Source organism: Misgurnus anguillicaudatus, chromosome 23 (assembly GCF_027580225.2).
Source record: "Misgurnus anguillicaudatus chromosome 23, ASM2758022v2, whole genome shotgun sequence".
NCBI classification, from domain to species: Eukaryota; Metazoa; Chordata; class Actinopteri; order Cypriniformes; family Cobitidae; genus Misgurnus; species Misgurnus anguillicaudatus.
This window is the reverse complement of record NC_073359.2, coordinates 10,373,854-10,396,548: the sequence shown is the minus strand read 5'-3', so window position 1 is coordinate 10,396,548 and position 22,695 is coordinate 10,373,854. Positions and strand designations below refer to the sequence as shown.

At 34.6% G+C, this 22,695-nt stretch overlaps 1 protein-coding gene and 1 long non-coding RNA gene across 2 annotated transcripts; both read right to left on the bottom strand.

Annotated features, from left to right (window-relative positions):
* Positions 1-4,232: 4,232 nt before the first annotated feature.
* Positions 4,233-5,958, bottom strand: LOC141359467 (uncharacterized). Its single transcript, XR_012365923.1, has 3 exons — positions 5,838-5,958; positions 4,804-4,863; positions 4,233-4,251 (listed from the first exon to the last, which is right to left on the bottom strand). It is a non-coding gene; the product is annotated as an uncharacterized lncRNA (long non-coding RNA).
* Positions 5,959-6,059: 101 nt separating this feature from the next.
* LOC129453098 (uncharacterized) lies at positions 6,060-21,890 on the bottom strand. Its single transcript, XM_073862415.1, has 12 exons — positions 21,522-21,890; positions 16,615-16,773; positions 16,211-16,372; positions 15,792-15,947; positions 12,537-13,331; positions 11,772-11,866; positions 11,595-11,648; positions 10,804-11,170; positions 10,568-10,675; positions 10,299-10,397; positions 7,782-7,974; positions 6,060-6,063 (listed from the first exon to the last, which is right to left on the bottom strand). The coding sequence occupies exons 1-12, from the start codon at positions 21,649-21,651 to the stop codon at positions 6,060-6,062; spliced, it is 2,322 nt and encodes a 773-aa protein (XP_073718516.1). The 5' UTR covers positions 21,652-21,890.
* Between the last annotated feature and the right edge of the window lie 805 nt (positions 21,891-22,695).

The window sequence follows — 22,695 nt, the reverse complement described above, 5'->3', positions numbered from 1 at the left end:
AACATTCCAGAATTTTTCTTATTTTTATGGACTTTAATGGACCCCAACACTTAACAGTTTTAATGCAATTTAAAATTGCATTTTCAAAGGACTCTAAACGATCTCAAATGGGTCTTATCTAGCGAAACGATTGTCATTTTTGGTAATAAAAATAAAAATATACACTTAAAACTTCTCGTTTTCCTCTAATGATTGGTGGGTTTAGCTTTATGTGCATTTGTTCTGCTGGAATTACTTTTTCACTTCAGTTATTTTTCACTACTATTTTTATTGAGATTTTTCAACACCGACAAAAAAAAAAACAAAACAAAACAATACAAAGAAATTAAAGTTCAAAATTAAATTAAATTAAACTAAAGCAAGCATAAAATAATGACACTTATCCATTAAAATAAATCATTTGATAATATTTGAATATTGTGCAATGTTTTAACAGATGTCCGCTGGTGCTTTCTGTTACCTGGTGTTTTGTGGTGTGTTGGCGTGGAGCTCTATGTGTACTTTATTGTCCCTTAGACAAAAACAAAATTTTTGTGAAGATCAAACATATGTTTGCCTTAAAAAATTGAAATTGTAAAAGAGCCCCTGACCAACTCAGCCTTAAAATGATGAATGGCTGGAAGTGTTGTGCCTGCAGATCTGGAGAAATAGTGTTGATATTGTACGCTGTGATCTGCTGATCAGAGTGCCATGAAAATCTGAGATATCTTTGGCTTTCAAATATGTCATGTTATTCAACTGTTTAAAATAGTTTTTAACCTTTTTAATATAATTTACATAAAAATATTTTATTCAATAATCTTTTTCAAAGCTGTTCAGTGTCATTGTTTTCTATGTTAATACTTCTCTTAAAATGCAAAGACAAGTTAGTAATAAGTTAATTTCCCTAACACAAGCCTTAAATGACAGCATTCACCTAACCAATGGCCTGAACTTGAGACTGGATTATCACTTTTACTGTCTAATTGTCACTGCAACAGCGCCCTCAAGCGATCATTTTAAGAACAACGTTCAGAAATTGAATAAATGACTTAATGTACTGTTTACTAAATATGAATTTCCCTTTTCGTTTATACTTGTGTTTTGCATTGAATTGTGTTGTTTTAGAAGTAAAGAATATGTCCTTAAATTAAACCCTGAGATTTTTTTCTTGCATTGTATAAAGTAAGTGGAAAAGGTATTAAGCCTCAACTTTAATGTTGTTTATATTTACTGTCAACCTAAAATTCATCATGATTTAAGACGCTTCAATATTTGATCACAGTTTATAATAAAAACTGTTACAATGCGAGTAATTTTACAGATTAAAGTATTAATATTATTAATAAAAAGCATAATTGTCCTCATTCTTTACTTTTAACAAAAAAATGAAATCCATTATCATGTTTTATTTTTATCTAAAATTCAGGCAGCTATTTTAATGTAGTCAACAACAATATTTTTCATAAATTATCGGTAAAAATCATAGCACATGTTTTTCAGTATAGATCGACCACAATACAATATAGGCTATACAACAACAAATGAAAAAAATTAACTCACTTTTGTGTCTATATTTTGAGGTTACATGCTGTGTGGAATAAAAAAATATGTCGTCTTCTGTCCTTAAGTAGTCATTTTGGTGAAACAGGCTTTTAGACAAAATTCATTTTAATGTTGCTTAGTGATTTTATGTCCTAATACGATAACTAAAACAATGTCTTTAATGAAATCCAAATTTAAATGATGATGGTGCAAAAATTGTGTTTTAAACTGTTCTTGCTCCTTTAAGACATGAGGTGGTCTGTGTACTTTACACATCTGTACAGATTTCACAGTGAAGAGTGTGAATTGCAATCTTTCAGGTTTAAAATTTGTAATTAATTTGATCCTAATAAAAAACTTTCTTCAACACCTTCATTTTCACTTAAAAGCATAAAACTGTACAATGTGTTTTAAAGGATGTGATTATAAAACAAACATGTATGGGTCTTATGCAACACGACATGATGACAGAATAATGATGGCATACTATCATAGGTGAGCTTAATATTTGAGTTTGGGGGGTCAGACAGATCTGTCAAAATATCTAAACCGCAACATGTGCTATGATGTTTACCCCAAACTAGATCATTATAATTAAATCAAAAACATTTTCGCTGACTACATTAAAATAATGTTAAATAAAAATATTATAAGGGATTAGATTTTTTGTAACTGTAACACACAGTTAAATGTAAAGAATTAGGACAATTATTTGTATTTTTATTAATAATATTACTTTAATCTGTGAAATTACTCACTGTAACCATTTTTATTAGGCTATAAACAGTGATCAAAACCTAAAGCATAAACCACAATTATATTAAAGTTAGGAGACTTGGTTCACACAAAAATGAAAATTCTATCATCATTTACCCTCATGTTGATACCAACCTGTATGAGTTTCTTTTATTTTGATAAACACATTCCATCATATTTGTTTTTTCTATGGAAGTCAATGGTTACAATGAGCTGCGTGCTCAACATCATTCATCAAAATATCTTCTTTTGTGTTAATCATAAAAATGTAAATTAATACAGGTTTAGAAGAACATGACAATAAGAAAATAATGACAGAATTTTCATTTTTGGGTGAACTATTCCTTTAATACCTGCACGAAAAAATCCAGGGATAGTTAATTTTAGGACATTTTTACTTCTAAACACAACAGAATTTAATTCAAAACACAAGTGAAAACGAAATTCATATGCAGTGAACAATTCATTAAGTTATTAATTTATTCAATCTCTTGAGATAATTAACTACACCGAAGGCTGAACGCCCCAGGCGTTGTTCTTAAAATGGCCGCTTGGGGGCGCTTAAGCGCTTTGGTTGCTCTTATACAAACCTCTGCTAAATTTCTGTCTTATAAGGATCAGATTTATTGATTTATAATTTGTTTAATCAAATCGTATTTATATTGTGGTAGCACATTGTGTTATATATATTAATCGAGACGCTGTATTAACTTTTATGTTTTTGTTTAGTAGTAGAGGAAAGATGTTCCGGTTGGTCAATGTAGTGTTTGTCCCGCCTTTCCTTCATCGTGATTGGACGGCTGGATAACTGACTTACCAAGCGCTATGTTTTGATTAAATACACATATTGTTACCAGATTAACAATTGTTTCACACATTATCTTACAAAGTAACGTTTAAAATGTATAAGAACCTAAATTAAAATGTATATGTTTTGTGGAATGTAATTTATTTTATCAAACTCCTTTTAGCCAATCGGAGGCCTTGCCCCCACAAGCTCCGCCTATGCATACTATTTACGAGCCAATGCTTAAACCCAGCAATTTGGGTCACTAAAATATAATTTCTTCTATGAGATCTACTTGATTAGTGAAAATAAAAAAACAAAACATCATCTAAAAGTACATAGAATGTAATGTTAATCACATTAAGGTCATAAGAAAAGAAAAAAAATATATAAAAAAATACAAAAAAAGAAATTAAAGGAGAGGGCATAAATAAATGTACATGCATATTAAGGTAGAATATTGAAAATGTCACAATTTTTAATAGATTAAATAGCTTTCTTATTAAGAGTCTTAATAAGACATAAATTCTTGTTTGAAGACATTAAAGTGTTTTTTTTTTTTTTAGTGTTATGCAGATCCCTCTGGCAATAAATATCATTAAATCTTTCTTTAAAGCTTTGGGCCTTCATTTAAAATGGCAAAAATACTGAAAAACTCAATTAATTATATCAGATAATCTGAATGCTGGTAAAAGGGTGGTCTTATTTTTTTAATTTTAGTATTTTAAATTATTCCTTTAAAAGTAGTTGTTTGAAACATTTCAGAAGAAATCCAGTGTCTTTGTGAAACTTTATTCCCAATTATGTTTTTTCTCAGTTTGGTGGCCTTGATTTTCTTCTGCTGTGTAACTACAAAATTGAAAAATAACCAGCTTAACTATCTGCTTTAAATAAACAGGCTTTGTTGGCTTGGTCTCTGATATTCAAGCGCACATTTTCACCTCATATTTTATTTGGAATAATTGTAATATTTTGTACAATAATAAACTTATATTAAATTTATATAGAATTGGTTTGTTAAAAATGTGTTAGTCTGTCAGTAAATCAATTCTCAAGGGATGTTATTTTCATATTAATTTCTAGATCATTTTCAGTTTCTCCCAAAGAATTGTCAATAGTTATGAGTTTAATCCCATCAGGTGTCCTTACTTTACTGAGAGGTGCCTTGCATCTGGTCAATACTCCTGTTGGGAAAATTGTGCTTTTGTCACCTTATAAAAATAATAATTAATACATTCACTAATCCAGCAGGACATGCAGCCGGCATTTCAACGTTGAATCAACTTCAAGGACCAAGGATGAATTAACATTGAATTATCTTTTGATTTTGCAAATTAAATCGATATCGCGATGCAGTTTCAACTTTCTGTATTTCAACACTGAATACAGATTTTTACTTTTACACTCCAATACTCACTAAGTGATTTACTGTATGTCACGTTTTCAGTGCAATTATCATTTGAACGCAACTTGCTGCACATAACTTACAATTCCATTCATAATACTAAACAACTGATATAGGTAAAGTTTGAATGTGAACAAATAAGATGGCCCTTGCCTACCATTACTAAATAAACATATAAGCAGCTGTTAAAATTGCTCAATAGTTGTGCAGAAGTGAGATATTCCAAAGAATAAAAACATAAAAGATGAAAACAAAAAAATCATTTTATTCATCCGAATAGAACACTTTTTATTTAAGGAAATCTGCAAATATTAATTTTGTTGTTGTTTACCTGACAGTCTTCTTATGGTCATCAGCACCCATCCATTCTGGCTCATACTGTACTTAACATCTAAACAGGAAAAACAAAACCACAAGTTATTTCATATTGTCAATGCTGTATTTATAAAAAATTTTTGTTATTACACATCAAAAAATGTGTTCTTTAATAGTCTGACTAGAAACATAGCATAGATGTCTGATGAAAAAAGAAAGCTGTTGTGTTTACAAAAGTGACAATGAGCTTCAGTCAAGATCATCTACAGTCACAGTGCATTCAGAAAGTATTTAGACCCCGTTTACTTTTCAACTTTATGTTGTTGTATGGTAATTTTATAAATCTACACTACAATATTTACCCCATGACAAAGTGAAAACAGAATTTTAAAACCTTTTGCAAATGTATTCAGACCCTTTACAAAAACATTTGAAATTTTACTCAGGTGCCTCCCATTTGTCTTGATGGTTGCTGAGATGTTTCTACATCTTAAAGGGTTCTGACGAACACACAGGAATACGTTTTGAATAATGTTTGTAACCAAACTGATCAGAAGCATCATTGACTTCAATAGTAGGAGAAAAGAATACTATTGAAGTTAATGGTGCTTCTGTTCGGTTTGGTTACGCAGCAAGCTTTGCAACACCTGGATTTGTTTGTCAGACCTGAGGGTGTAACTGATGCTTTAAGTACTGAGTAAAGGGTCTGAATACTTAGATGATATCGACTTTATACCCCCCCCCCCAAAAGAGACACTAAACAAAGCAAACTGACTTCAAACGTGAAGATGTGTGATGAAGTTAATCGTAATAACAAGTTCATATTTCCTTCAAAAAGGAAATAAACAGGTCGGGCACGGGTAGCCATCACCGGTGGTGTTAATGTTCTTTTTGAGCGATCGGCCTCTATCCTGTGTACTTAAAAAAAAGATGTCTTTACTGTAGGATAGGGAGAGTATCCTGTACTTGATATTCAAATCTGCAATATGAATATACAAAAACCATTATAGGTACATACGTAATATGTCTATTACTGTTACTCAGACTTACCTTTCTGCGTCTATTCTCAGATTCTTCAATATTCATCTTCTTAAGTTCCTGAAGCAACAAATGACAAAATCAGACAGAAGGATTAATACACAGAATGATGTCCATCATAAAGTCACAATGAAGTTCAGGTAAGATCCTCCATCGGCCAAAGCTTAAAAATTAAAAGAGCAGTCTCAAAGTTTAAACTGTAATAAAAAATAAATTTAGTACAAATGTATTGTATTACCTACAAAATGTAAAAAACTGAATTCAGAAAATTTGAGTCATGCCTAACGTTGTTGTTAAAATTTGGTTTTTAAAATTATTTTCAGCACAGGCGCGGAGCTATGGGCGGGCCTGGGCGGGCCTGGGCCCGCCCAGATTGATAGCTGGCCCGCCCAATCAGAAATGTAAAAAAATACTAATGTGTATAGTTAGACATGTATACTACTTTATGTGGTGTATTTTATCTATTGCATGTTATGTTAAAAACAGTAAAATTATAAGTAAGCCTGATAACTATAAAGCAGTTGAATGTTGCGTTATAATGAGAAAAATATTCCCGAGCAGCTTTCAGCCATGATCACTTTGAGAACTTTTTTTGCAAGCAAGTGGGAAACGTATTTTGAATAACAACATAAATATGTGCTGCGCGCTTTCCTCTCAATAACATAAACACACAACAAATATGACAGCGGGGTAAAAAATAGAAAGAAAACATCTGATCACAGTGATGTTGTTTGATATAGCGATATAGCAGCACTATAAGTCATGCCACGGAGACTGGGTAGCTTATTGCTACACTTTATACAATATAGCCTATTGCTTTTAAGCAACAAATAGCCTATCATAACAACCTATAAGCCTACTGTGTAATTGAGACATTAATTTAAGAAATGCATTAAAAGCAGAAAGACGTGTAGGCTGCGGAAATATAGTGGGTTCACTTCAATCCACACCACAGACGTTCTTGGTTTGCTTCTTATTTATTAAATCGAAGCAATTGTTTGATCAAACATTGATTAATATTAAGATACAATTTATACAAAACGAAATTCACTTTAAAGAAAGACTTTCTACTACACAAACCTCGCAAAATCGCTTGCCCGACGTCCATTACGGGCTATGGCGAATGCCTGTCAGGCTACAAAAATGTATCTGCGCCTTGGCCGTCCGCGGAGAAAAAAATATTGTAATGTGTTTTCATTCTCTCAGATTTAATTAGGTAATTATGTTGTATGTAATTCGGCGTCATATTGTTAGCATTAGTATCCTCACTAACAAGTGAAACTGTCAGGAAATGAAGTGAAAGCATTAAATCCATTATTCATTTCGTTCACGTCTGATATGCGCGCTCCTCGGCTCCGCTCTTCACGAGTAGGCTTGCTCTTGTGCTCATCAAAAAGTATATTAAATGTTTCTTTATTTGTCATTTCGTTTAACCTCAGAGTCTAACATTATTCTAGCAATTCCCTTTTTCTTTTTTTATTTAGTAAGTTAACTTAAATATGTGAGAACGAAAATATATTTTTAGTTATTTGCATGAAGAGAATATGATGTTAGAAGCTTCATTTTAAGCATTTAGTAGCCGTATTTATTTAAAAACTTTAATAGGCTATTTAAAAAAGTATAAGGTTTTTTTTGGGTTCATTTATATTTCCTGTCACTGTGTGCAGGTTCTTTTTTGTAGGCTATGACCAAAAAAGGCTTAATAAATGTCACGTTGCATTACAATTTAAAGTATCAATAATGTCAAAAATGTGACGTGCAGTTCGGGTGTGGGGGTGTATGCTGTTTAAATTAGTGTTCTGAAGTTTTCACGAATTTTATAGACTTGTTATAGTATCTTATTCAAAAGTGACACCCATAGATCACGTTCTGCATCCGCCACTGTTTCAGCACACATTCTCCAAATCCTAAAAGTTCTACTTGTTTATAAAAAACATACAAGCCAAAAAAATGTACATTTTTTCTCTCTCAGAGTCCGGCAGCTTCCAGTTCCTTTCAAACTTTGTTGGTGTAACCCTCTGTGTCAGGGTACTTAAGCAGCAGATCACTCTTGTGAAGCTCCAGCGAGGTCTTGCAAAACGATTACGACGACTTAAACGTCTCCTGCTGGCTTCTACTCCATAGATTGTAAACAGTCTGTGTACTTCAACTGTAAATTTGAAAACAATGTGAATATAAACTTATCCCATCAAACATTTAATTAAATTTTTGAACATCTGCAGCCATGGACGTTCTGCCACTTGGCCTCTCCTGAAGTCTTGCAAGTTTGTTTCATTGAATGGCATAACTCCAGTGACCATGACAGACAAAATCACTCCCAGTCTCCATGTAAATGTGCAGCGTCATACCTTCACAAATGTGCACTAAATCACGTTCCCGCTCATTTTCCTTCACTACTCCCTGCTGGTGGAATGATCTTCCTATAGGAGTCCGGTCAGCCGCATCTCTTGCAGCATTCAAAAAACAACTAAAAACTCATTTAGTCCAAAAGTACTTGACAAATTGATATTGACTGCAGATATACCTCTTCTATATTAAATAATAAAATAAAAATGACTAACTCTCTCTCAATAGGTACACAGGTTTCGTAATAGTAAAAACTTGTAACCTGGTATAAGCACTTCTTGTATTATTGCCTCCCTATAACAAATCACTTTATTGTTTCCTAATCTTTGTAAGTCACTTTGAATAAAAGCGTCTGCTAAATGTCTAAATGTAAATGTATCATACTATGGTTTATTTTTGAAGACGTCAGGAAGAAGAACTGCAGGTGTCATTGAGCTGAAAATGATCTTGAACAGTTAGAGATCTTCACACGTGAGAGTATATTTTCACACTTAAGATCTGGTGCAGGTAGTTAATTCTGCTAACCATCTGAAAGAAACTGTATTTTTTCTCTCTTGGGATGAGTTTAACTTCATGTATCTTTTGAAGATCTATTTCTGCAGCCTTCATCACAAAACACGTGTACTTATGGGTAAGGTTGGGAATGGAATTTCGATTACAATTCTGTAATCGGATCCATAAGAAAGGAATCGGATCCTTGTTATAAAATAAGAATTTCGATTTTTTCATTTGTAAAAACGCGAGTCACCTGACGTATAGCCATCTGCACACACTGCGGAGGACCATCCACTTGAATACTAAAAGCCAGTTTGCATGATGGACTGTGGTGGAAGGCGGTCTAAAGTGTGGCTGCATTTTGTACAAAGCTAAGTGACAAACTATCATTATGTTACAAGTTTGGTGTTAACAGCAATATGGCAAAGGACCTGCTTTTGGTTTACCTTATCAAATTAAAAGAATGCACCCTGTTTGATTGCACCGTCTGCCGTGTGCTCTTTATTAGTCACCGCCAGTAGTTTGGCGGCAGTGCTGGCACATGCTACATGCAAGATCTCTCTTACTTTGAAGGGAAGGCTTACACAGGAAAAACTAAGGAGTGTGACAAATCGATCACAACAAAATAATCAAAGTGCTGCATGTATTTTCTGTTGAAAATTATTTAAAATCGTTTGGAGCTAGCCTAGCCATGTTTGGATGTAGCCTCCTTTTTTGTGTTCAGTTGTAATGGCACAAAATAAGTATTTTTGATCTATAAAGGCTTTCATTTTTTTGTTTTTCACCTCTTTGGAATAGAAACCAAGAATCATTAGGAATCAAAATCGATAAGCGGAATCGAATTAAGAATCGGAATCAATCAATTTGAAACGATGCCCAACACTACTTATGGGCCACTTCGATGAATTCATGCCAATGAATGATGTGCTGATTTTCATGTCAATGGAACGTAAAGTACTGTGTGACTGCGGCATGTCTTACATGACTATAATTCACATTTTCTGGGTTTTCTGGGTTGTTGCATATTACAAAATGGATTAGTTTAGATATTATAAAATTAGTGTTAACTAATCTACTAATAAACAGTAGTACTGTAATGTGTGTTAGACAATAACAGTGGGTGTTACATAGAATTTGGCCATACACATTACAGTACTGTAAGAATTTTTTTAAAGAATATTTTCAACTTTAATTTACTTAACTAACTACTATACTTACAAAACACTTTTTTAAAAACACCTGCACTAATCAGCCAATAAACTATCAACAGTGCAATGCATAAAAGCATGCAGATAGGACAAATTTTCTACTTCTTTCCTACTTCTCACTTTATCTTTTGGTTTATAAATGCACTCTCTGTTACTCAACGACTCTGTGCTTTGATAATAAATAAATGTATTGATTCTGTTGTATTTTTTCTCTGTGCTGTATTTTCATTTGCTTCTTTGACTTCTACACTTTGATGAATGACTTCTGTCTCTGTTCTCAATCGCTGGAGTCAATTTGTGGATCTGCTAATTCAAGCAATGTAAAGAACTTTGTATTTAGCATTTTACTTTAGTTTTCTTTCTTTTGAAAAGGTCTGTCTTTGATTACCTAATGTATAATATTTCTGAAAAATATGATCTGCACCTTTTTCCTCATTGAACCATTTATGTTGTAAGACTTCTTCGAATGTTGGCCTTCTGTATAGTTGAGGGACCGTGCACAGAGATATCACCTCTTGACACTCTGTATTTGCAAGTTTAGACAAGAGCATTGATTAGACATTTAGGTTTTATCATAATAATATAGAAACATATAACACATAATCAATGTTGGCATTTTAAGGTTTTTCATGATTGTGCAGAATCTTTGCTTGTGTGTAACAATGAATTTTTTTGTTAGTGCCGTTCTCTTACCTCCGGATATCATAACGTCGCTGCTTTTATGCCCATCTCGTCCATGCACCATTGTGTCCAATAAAACACCCAACTCGCCGACCATCTGAGCAACAGCAAAAAGTAGCCCTGTAACATATATAAGAGGTGAGAAAATATTTCATTAGTAAAAGTCATCAGAGTAAAACAGCATCCAATCCATCCCTGTAAAGTTCAGTAATGTGCTGTCAGAGGAATTATTCAGAAAGTCAACTCACCATCTGGAGATCTTTCCACAATTCTGCAGATTCCAAAGTCTATCAATTTCAGCTCCATCGTGTCTATTTTGACCAGGATGTTTGAAGGCTTTAAGTCCATTTGAATTACACCTCTGTCAACGCAGTGCATAGATGCGAGCACTGCTTGGCGCATTAATTGGCGTGCTTGGGTTTCAGACAGACGACCTCCATTAATGTAGGCGAAGTCGAAGAGATCCATGCAACGTTCTGGAAACTCCAAAATGATGATGTACCGATCTTTCTCTTCAAACCAGTCCAACATTTCCACAATGTAGGGGCTTTTCTCTGGTTTTAGCAGCATCAGATTGAAAGCCACTTCTGAATAAAGAGGTTTCGCATGTCCACGCTAGTACAAAAGCATTAAAAGAGATTAGCTGAAAAAGCTGAGATGTTCAATTTCCATGCAACACTTTTACTAAGACACAGTGGGGTCTTTATTTATGAATTTATTATATCTGCTTTTTGTAACTTTTGCCTCTCTATCGCCATCTCTGTTTGAACTATAAAACTGCAGTTATTTGCAGAATAATTGTCTGTATGTGCATTGTGCTTCGAATCAGAGCGGATCGGTCATTATACATCAACATGACAGAGAGAAAAACATCCTATAACTTTGTATGAGTAAAATATGAACAGTAACCTAAAATAGAATAGTTAATATTTCTGTTTGAAATTGTTTGTTTAGAAATCCCGATTGCCTCTTAATGCTCTCAAATGTTGGGACCCCATTGTATATTACATTTCATATACATTAAATCTTGCTAACTTACCATTTCAATGGGACAGTCAAAATCCGATTCCTTCAGAATAAATTTGATGGCGACCTACAAGGGAAAGTAATCATTTGTAAGTCACATCAAACCCCACTATAAACATTTAGATCAAAAGACTGAACATGGATCTATATGTTAGATCACATTTGGCTGTTTGATGAAGAGCGGTTTTACCTTTCGCTCATCAAATTTTCGATATCCCTCATAAACTGTACCAAAGCCACCTTTTCCTATCTGCTTTCCCACATTATAAAGCAATTCAAATGTGCCTGAAAAACAATCAATACAAAATGAACAAGGTTTTTTGTCTCCAATAGCAGTGCTGCTTATAATAAAATGGACAGAATAAATATTCATGTAGTGAGAGTTGTTCAGTACATCCAAAGCTAATCAGCTACTAGCATCATAAACAAGATGAATGTTTGGGATCAAGTAAGAGTAAAAACAGCAGGACAACCATTAAAAAACCCTAAATATTAAATAAGAGTCCATCAGAGTAGCACATTACATTGAATACAGCGAGAAGATATTACATAAACATCTGGGGCCTCATTTATAAAGCGTGCGTACGCACAAAACAGGGCTGGAAACATGCGTACGCCAGTTCCTACACAAAGGTTGTGATTTATAAAAAAACAAACTTGATGGGAGAATGGGCTTGCAGGGTGGGATATTAGGATGATTCCTTTTTCTGTAAACCGCACACCTAGCCTATCAAATGTCCTTTAAATTATTTGAAAATAATGCACACTCCGCTTCGCATCGTGCCAGATTACCACCTTGGGTGTGCAGTATTTTCTTACGGTCCGTCATCAATTATTCCTTACTTATTACAGTTAAGGGGCACAGGTTTAAAACAATAAGTAAAAGAGCAGTTGACAAGAGAGAAAAATAAAGCTGACAATAAAATCAGAATAATGTGAATAACAGTATACTCACTAGCAGGCTGGTAAAGTTCATGACCACTTGACTGCAGGCCGGATGGACCTGGCTGAGGGTCAGCCTGATCACTGTGAGCACTTGGCTCCTCGTCGACTGGACCGTGTTTAAGATCAGCCTCTTCTTGGATTTCTTTTTTCTCCAAGGTAAATGAACCAGCCTGGCAATAGGCTGGTTCTTCATGGCTCGCTTGCTCAAGTCCGAAGGGACTATTTTGCTTACGGGCTCCGTGCAGGCCGAACGGGCCTGGCTTACAATCAGTCTGATCAGGTTGAGCACGAAGCTCCGCCGGGTCGAATAGACCTTGGTTATGACCAGTCTCTTCTTGGATTTTTGTTTTCTCCAAGGTATATGAACCAGCCAGGCAATAGGCTGGTTCTTCATGGCGCGCTTGCTCAAGTCCGAAGGGACTATCTTGCTCACGCGCTCCGTGCAGGCCGAAAGGGCCTGGCTTACAAAAAGCCTGATCAGGTTGAGCACGAAGCTCCGCCGGGTCGAATAGACCTTGGTTATGACCAGTCTCTTCTTGAAGTTTGGTTTTCTTCAAGGTATTTAAACCAGGTGGGCAACAGCCTGGTTTGTGATAGCCCACTGGCTTGAGTCCTGAGGGATTCTGCCAGTCATCTTTACGGGCACTTGATGGCAGGTCAGATGGACCTTGCTGAGGATCAGCTGGATCAGTTGGCTCCAGTTCATCCTCATTTTCGCAGATACAGCAAAAACGCTTAACATCCCGCCATTTTCTAGAGATGTAAGCACGGATGCCCTTTTTATTCCGTTGTGTTTTTTGCTTTTCTAAAAGACAGAAAAGACAAATAACAGACGTTACCACCAGAATTAATTAATTAATCTCTTAACCGCTTGACATGTACAGTGCCATATGTGGGATTCAAATCAACATCCCCCAGAGACAACAGTCCCATATCTGGGATTTCTGAATTTACAGTGACGTAATGCTGTCAGATTCAAACTAGATATTTAAAGGGGATATTTCACAAGACTTTAAGATGTAACATAAATCTTTGGTGTCTCCAGAGTACATATGTGAAGTTTTAGCTTAAAATACCATATAGATTATTTATTATAATATGTTAAAATTGCCACTTTTAAGGCAATTTTCACATTTTCTAGGTTGATGGAAGCACTGGGGACCCAATTAAAGCATTTAAACATGGAAAAAGTCAGATTTTCATGATATACCCCCTTTAAATATTTATGTAATATATATAATATTTAAATCTGATTTTCTGAAACACAGTGAGGACCCGGTTGAAGCATTGGTCATTCATATTTAGAAAAACAGCTTCTCATACAGTTTTGTTGTTACCTGTATAAATTTCTTTGTTCTGATGAGCACAAAGGGAGATATTTTGAGAAATGTTTGTAACCAAACCGTTCGTGGACCTCATTCACTTCCATAGTATTCTTTTTTATACTATGGAAGTCAATGGGGTCCACAATCAGTTTGGTCGCGCCCAACTTCCCAAGTAGCAGTGCTTCACCTTCTGAGACTATAGTTACCAGTATGTATACGGTCTAAAAGATGGCTGTGTCTCATATGACCTTGTTATTTGTACATGCTGTGACTATACAAAATCACAACATATAAATACGAAAATGTTGGCGTTAATTTGTCACTTATTGGAAGCAGTATGCTAGCTGGAGCCATTTACTTCCAGTCTTTGTGCTAAGCTAGGCTAGCAGTGGGTGCGTCAGACAGAGTTACAGGAAGCATGGAGATGAAAAGGGTATGCATGGACTTATCTAACTTTGGAGAATACAGTATATAAGCTAAAGTCCCAAAAAGTCGGCGTGTTCCTTTAAAGGAACACTATTTTTTACCTTTAAATAATGTCTCTATTAATATGGCAAAAGGGTAGACTATTCCTTTAAATAATTTTAAATATGTTATTACCATACATATCTATCTTTTTTCAATGCCTGCACTGTACAGCGCGTCGTGAATGTGTTAGCATTTAGCCTAGACCCATTCATTCCTATGGTACCAAACAGGGAAGCCACCAAACACTTCCATGTTTTCCCTATTTAAAGATTGTTACATGAGGAGTTATACTAGTAAGTATGGTGCCACTTTTTTTTGGTACCATAGGAATGAATGGGGCTAGGCTAAATGCTAACACATTCACAATGCGCTGTACAGTGCACGCATTGAAAAAAGATAGGCATGTATTAATTAGTCTAGGTTGAGGTAATAACATAGTTTAATATGGCAAAAGGGTAGACTATTCCTTTAAGTGATAGAACAACTTTTAACTGGACAAATTGTACTGTTGCTGCAACCTGAGCAGCCTCCTAGCTGCTACAAGCACACTCTGAAAGTGGCAGTGGAGGGTAGAGCACACAGCCCCGCCCCTCCCCCTGCTTGCACAAGAGTGTCTGATACCAGGCACTGTTGCGCTTTTCAACCACATGGGGGAGCTGTAAGTCATTTTTACATGGAAACTACATAGTGTTGCTTTAAAAAGTGATTTGAACTGCTGAAAATCAAAAATGTTAATGTTTACATGGTCACTAGGTCACCCATGCCTTCATTTACATAAGTGAGGTGCCTGAACGTCCCACGCAATTTGTGTAAATGTTGGTAACCCTGCTAAAATACTAACTAAGTAATTTACACCACAAAGTACAAACGTTAAAACTATAGAGACACTTTAACTGCATTCAGATTGCTCTCCAAAATCCACTTAACTAAAGTCTAAACTTCCTGATGAGAGAGCTCTCAATTCAAATCTTAATTGAAACTTGACAGTGTAATCAAAAACTGTCAGTAAACGTGAAATTTTTGCCTTTTGAGTTTTTTTAGTTTCATTTTAAGTGTTTCCTTTCGTTCTCATTCTATATCTTTGTTTATTTCTTAAAAGTTTGAATACATTTTTATTGCCACAAAGGTAATTGCATATTTTGGAGCCAAAACTGTGAATTTTTCCAAAAGGTGACAAGTTTGCAATTCTGAGATTTTTGTTATAATCTTGGCTTCCAGATGTACTTAAGCTACTTCATTCATTATGACTAAGTTGGTAAATTATATTTTTCACTACCACTTTAATGTGGCTGACATTTCTCAAAAAAGGCTCCAAATGTCACTACAACTCACAGTACATAAACTTAAAACTGAAGTATATACTTAAATTATCTTTTAAAGGTATAGTTCATGCAAATACAAAAATTCTCCAATTATTTACTCCACTTATATGAATTATATTTAAGATGTCATAATAATTGTGACTGACTGACCTGCTCCTCTCCTCTCATCGGCCCCTGGAGGGGCGATCCTCTCCTGACCAGCTGCAGGTGTAGAGATGTTCAACGTCCGCTGAACATCACGTGCACCGCTGCTGCTGGTCACTAGCCCACGAGCTGACTCAGACAGAATTGTATTCTGTCTAATAGCTGGACAAACCAAACACGAAGAACACAGTATAAACATCTGTAAATTCTAACTCATTTTACTGTATAGTTACTGTGGTATTGTGACAAACATTATAAAACATATTATAGAAATAATTTAAATGTTTTCGTTGCATTGCGTTATTCCACACTGTTAATGAGTTTATTCTTATTGTAAAATATGAAAAATATATATAATGAGTGTTACGTATAATATATATTATTTCATATGTATATTATTCAGTCATCGTGATGGTGTGACTGACCTGCTGGGCTCCACTCCTCTTCCTCAACAGCCCCAGGAAGGGTAAACCTTATGTGACGTGCTGCAGGTGCAAAGACGATTGACTTCCGCCGAACATCATGTGCACCGCTGCCAGTCACACCCCCATGAGTTGACATAGACAAGATGTTACTCTGTCTATCAACTAAACAGACCAGACATTAAAAAAACATAATCTCCTCTAAATCAAACATATTTTACTGTATTGTTATTGTGGTATTTTGACAAACATTGTAATAATAAAACTAATAACAACAACAACAAAAATAATTTATTATAACATATGTGTGTACATACAGTATGCGCACACACATATACATAGATATAAGCATGTGTTTATCTTTGTTTCAATATATTTAACATTTTATTACAATGTGAGTGACTGACCTTCTGGGTTCCACTCCTCGTCAATAGTCCCAGGAAGGGTGCACCTCACATGACCAGCTGCAGATGTAGAGATGGTCAGCCTCCGTTGACCATCATGTGCACCTTTGCCGGTCACGGGCCCACGAGCTGATGCAGACAAGAGTGTATTCTGTCTAACAGCTGGACAGAACGGCATACAAACACATTATAAAATGCTTTAAAATGTCATTGTGAACTGTTTTGTATTCTATAAATACAATTCTATAAAATGACACTCCTGCTATGAGTTTTTATTGCACGTGAAGCAAGAAGAGTGCGAGGCAACTAAAAAACTAGCATTTATAACCATAGACATAAGAAATAACTAGACTGCTTATTGGCCGCTTTGGTCAGCTGCTGCAATGGGTAAGCGATGTCGCTACACTCTAAAAAATCCAATTAATGAAATGTTGGAAGGGCAAAAATATATAAGTTAAACCAATTTTCTTGTTTGGGCTTAGTTGAGTAGACATATTATTTTAAGTCTACATAAATCTGTGTTTAAAACATTAAGTGAATGGTTATTTTTAAATTCAGTCAACATTCAGAATGGCTATGTTGACTGAACTAATTAAGACAAATCTGGTCAATATGTGGACTTATGACAGCTATGTTTTCTGACAACAAAATGCTCATAATATTACTGTTATTTGGTTACAAAATGTAATTGTAAGAGTTGTTCAGACGTGAATGTATGTGCTTTAAGTTTAAATATGCGGTCGGTTAATATAGATAGCGTCTATTTAAAAATGTGCTCGGACACTTTCAGACGGAGAAGAGCTCCAGATGAGCTCCAGAAAATCACAGACACTTAAGCGCTCACACCCCGCCCAGCGCAGCCTCGCCTCGGCAAGCCCATCAGAAACCGACTGCTGGCTCTTATATCTCTGTGGCGTTTATACATGCGATTTAATTCATTTTAATTTCTTATACTTAATAATAAAAGGTTTACCGGTATGTTTTAAATCATATTTTAGGATTGCACTTAAATGATATCGCTGTTGAATGATATTTCATATCTTTCACATTTGTTATAACTAGGCTGCGTACTGCCTGCGAATTTGAACTTCAGAGCTGAAGGTGCGAGTGGAGAAATAGTCCCAATATCATAACAATCTTAAAACTTCTAAATATACCCGTATGTGTACCCGAGTGCGTGCGTGTGTGCATGTATGTATGTATGTATGTATGTATGTATGTATGTATGTATGTATGTATGTATGTGCGTCTGTGTATTTTGAATTTAAAATGTTTTAACTCGGAAGGATCTGGATCACAGGTCATTTCATCTGAGATCAATCCGCACATAACAGCCTGAATCACTCACTGTTTCCCACAAGGACACAAGTCAGCCGTTTCCTCAAGTTCACGTCAGGTAAGTGTTTGCAATTAAATGTTAATTTTAGAATATATTAATTGGCAAAGACGCAAATACTCGACGTTTTTGTAATTATATTTTTGTAAAGATATATTTAGAAGTGTGTTATGTTATGTGTTCGAAGTAAAGTGGAGCTATTTTAGTTAAGATAAAAAGCCTGTATATAGGGTTGGTTTACCGGACAGAGTTCAGAACTCTGTCTTTATTATAATTGGGACATTTTTACAAACAAACCTTATAAAATACAATACTGGCGTGCATTTTGAGACAAAACAATAGCACTCATATGTTAAGAGATGTCAGTAAGTTATTTTAGTCAGTGAAAAGCCCTGTCCAAGAAAACTGCCCAATAGTGTTTAATTATGTGTGATGTCTGAGGGAAATTTGGCCTAACGTTAACGTTATTTGGGAAATAAAGTCTTTCACCGTCAAGCTTTATTATATTAAACATGTTATTTATGTATGTGTGTGTGTTTATATTCCTCTGTTTATCAAACCAGAGCGGAGATGATGTGAGAGGAAGACCAGAGGAATAAGCGAGACAGTCTCTGCTTGGACTGGCTGAAGAAAGTCTGCTAAATGGCCCTGGAGATGTTCTGAGTGACTTTGGAGTGCTTTTGGACTGTTTTATGCCCTTTATTTAAAGAATACTTAATTCTGTATGTTCAGTCTGTATGATAAGTGAATAAGTGAATAAAAAGCTTTTGTTTTTATGTGACTGAAGTTAATTATTTTGTTAACAACACCAGCATAAATTATTTGATAAATAATTTACAAATGTTATAAAAAAATCCCAAATAATAAATATTAATTGAAGTAACACATAAAACATTGAGTAAATACTTAAATTTTAATTGACAGAGTCTTTGCAGTAAGTTTTTAAAGATTCAACTGATTAAAACATTTTAGTTGAATGAACTATAAAGCTAATTGAGCAAACATACTTTTTTATATTTGAGTCAAGTTTAGGCCAACTAAAAAACATCAATCCAGGAAACACTTTGGAGACAGAAATTGAGTGAACGTAAAATTTCTGTGGAACTAGTTACTAAAAATAATTCATTGAGCCAACAATTTATTTTTTACAGTGTATATTAGTCTGCAAACAAATGCAAGTAAAAAGGGAAGCTGTGACTTATTTAGATATAAAACACAATAACATTTATATTTCTCAACTGATTTTAATGATTTTTGACCTGTGTGAGAGTACCAGTATATTACTGCAGTAAAGTCGGTTTAAGGTTCAATATTTGCTTGATATAAATTTTTCCCTGGTTTTGTTACAAGAACGTTATCGTTTTACACATACAACAATACCACAATCACATCATAAGAAATCTGCCCAGGATTTACAGGGTTAATTCTTATGATAGCTGAGCCACTGAGGTGTTCATGTTAAGAGTCTGCAGATGTGCCTTAAATACAATTCTAAAACAATTCTGATAAATAAAATTATAACAAATTAAATTATGCAGATTTTTCTCTATAATAATGTAGTACTATAATTGTATAAATATAAACTAATTAATAATCATTCATAATTAATTAATAATAAATTTAACTTGAAATAACATCAAACTAACCTCACTGTGAGTCAAATACAACAATTAAAATGTAGTTGACTTTGAATATTAAATATTTAAAGTCATTTGCATGAACAACTGAATAGTTTAAGTTATTTTGCGCTGTGGGGTACCACGATAAAGTTAAGACTTTATTCAAATTATTCGTTTTATAGGGAATCATGATCGTGTAAACTTATGTATTGATTTGGCTTGACCAATCTTATATAGCTTAATGTACATGAAATTAATAAACACTTCCCATTGATTTTTATATTGCTTAGCCCAACTATTTCATTTTCTTGTTCTTTAAGCAAATCCAAATCGAAGAGTGTCCACTGTATTTGCTTTTATAGCACTAAAATTATATCAAACATTATTTACAATACAAGGATTATTTGAGGTCTTTTATATCAGCCACCTCTCAATGCCTCATCAAGTGTTTCTCTTTAGGAAACCATCACTAAAACCTAGCTAACCAGCGAACTACAGTAAGACAGACAATTTATAATAACTTTAATAAATATAACAATTTTATTTAAAAAAGGTAAACATTCATAGCGATATTGCTAGCTATTAATAGTTGCCATCTCGCTTTCAAAACAATGTTAAATGATCTAACACATCAAGAAACAACTGTCTAACTTGTAAAAGGTAATTCCCTGATATTTATTTTTTAGGTGAGTGACTGTCTGTACACCTCAAACTGCACATGACCGAGGCATTTTTAACTTCAGTTGCTTTGAGATTAATGAAGAAGTTGCCACCACTACTAATATGGCGGCGCCGTTACCCACGATGGTACAGCCGAGAGAGGCCATGCACTATTGTTATTTTGTTGTTTTGTTTGTAAACAGAAAAGGCATATTTTGCTAAATTAGCATGGATGAACAAAGAGATTTTACTTCAGAGATTTGCTCAAGCTCAAATAGCTTTGTCAATATTTACAATTTTACAGTGGTGAATTTAGGGACAGTCTTTAAGTTACTTAATAATATATACGTTTCTACTTTTAACAGCATTTAAATGTAATGACTTAAAGTCAATAAACAGTCACAAAACCAACCTGTTTATGTGGTTGTCAGCTATAATGCACACTTTTAAGACTTGTAATATGTATTTAAATAAACTGTTAAATACTATTGAGGATAGAAACGTGTACAGTATTAATTTAGAGATGGTCCCTTAATTCACGAACATGAACCGTCCAACTTTATTTATTTATTTATTAAGTCTATCGGCTACACATTAGCTGTGTGGTAACGGCAAAGACCCCAACTCATATGCATTAGCAGTCCACTTCAAAATACACTAATATTATGGACAGGAAATTACATTATGACATTTGAATTATCATGTCAGGATAACGAGAAAACAACTTTTTTATCTCGAGATCACGAAAAATTAAGTCGTGATCACGAAAAAAACAAGCAAGCAAAAATAACAATAGTGCATGTCCTCTCTCGGCTTTCGTACTACCGAGCAGCCAATGCCTGGTGTAGTAATTTATTTAATGTACGCTTATAACACTATAGCGTTAACGTTATATCCGTCAGAATAGGTGTTAAAAACAAGTTGGTAAAGCGTTCATAATCTGTGCTAATAGTTGTTGGATCGTTTAAGGGTGCAAACCTCCATTTAACAGAACAAAAACAACGTTATGTCACTTTAAATCATGACATTTACCAGCACAAATAGACAAGAGAGGTGTCGCGAATACTGATGGATTATTTTTGTTCTCATAATGGCGAAAACTTAATTTATTGTAGTTTTAATGAGGTTGTCTGTGGAATACATAAAAGTTTGATCATTTAAATGTGTGAGTGAAAACCGCCTGCAGCCGGTTTACACCGCTTGTTCTCAGACGCTGGCGGTTTTTTCCATTCACATAAATAGGGATGAAAGGTTATCGAGTTCAATATTTGCTTATCGTCTGCTGTTTGACATACCTGCAGGGCTGCACTCATCTTCCGGAACCGCAAAGCTTACTCGACCAGCTGCAGGTGCACCGATGCTTAGCCTCCGCCGAGCATCAGGTGCACCGCTGCCGGTCTTCAGCATATCATTGAATTTAGACATGATGTAATTGTCTAATTCACTCTATTTCACGACAGTGTTGTACACTAGTCGATTTAAATAGACGTGAAAGTATAAGAATTACTGACTGTAAAGTCCGTAAGAGAGAGAGAGTTGTCAGCGCTCGACTTGCTTTCGCTCTGAGAATCACTGAACTGAAGGTTCTCTCACAGAGCGCGGCCTTTTATATGACTCCACCCCCGTTGTCACGGTTACGCGTCTGTGCGGAACTTAACTCGTCTTTCTTTGTTTACTGGCTAAACTGAACTCTGTAACCGATAACTCGGCAAAAATATCAAATATTTTCGTTTCCTAAAGACGAGGGGAGAAGACGATCACGGATTACTGCTATGTAAAGGGAGGTTTAACAGCCGATCTGTAGTTAACATAGTACACATTTTACACCTAACGTAAATTTAGTCTGTTTACCCTTTAGCTATGATTTAAACTAAGGTAATCCAGTTGTTGTTTATTTAGCTTGTTATCAGAAATAAACAATTCTCAAATGACTCTGTTGTTATTAATTTTTTGCCGAATTTTATCGTAAGTTACGTTTGTCCCACGAAAGTCATTTGTTTATATTGTTACTTCTGAAACTATAGATCTCTCCCTCTGCTAAACTGTTTTATACATTCATCCCTGAGAAACTGTTACCTAAAATAAAGATATTTATGAAACATAAGCAGTGTAGTGCAAGGTATACACATGTATAAAGACTATTACCACTTCTTTATTAGATGGCATGGCACTTATACATATTTCTGGATATTAATTTATTAATATTTATTATTTAATAATGTTAATTTCATATTTTCAAATCCATAAGAAGTCCAGCTGCAATATGACAATATTATAAGCACAATAATTACCCATTTTGGAGTGAACTAAATATTATTAACGTCACCTACTTAAAATAAAAAAGTGGAGATACATAACATTACTTTGTGACAGATCTGTCATACATTGTGAAGCACAGACCTTTAGACCATCAGCTTTACTTCCAGCCACTTTAATGGGTTTAAATTACATACACGCACGCGCACACAC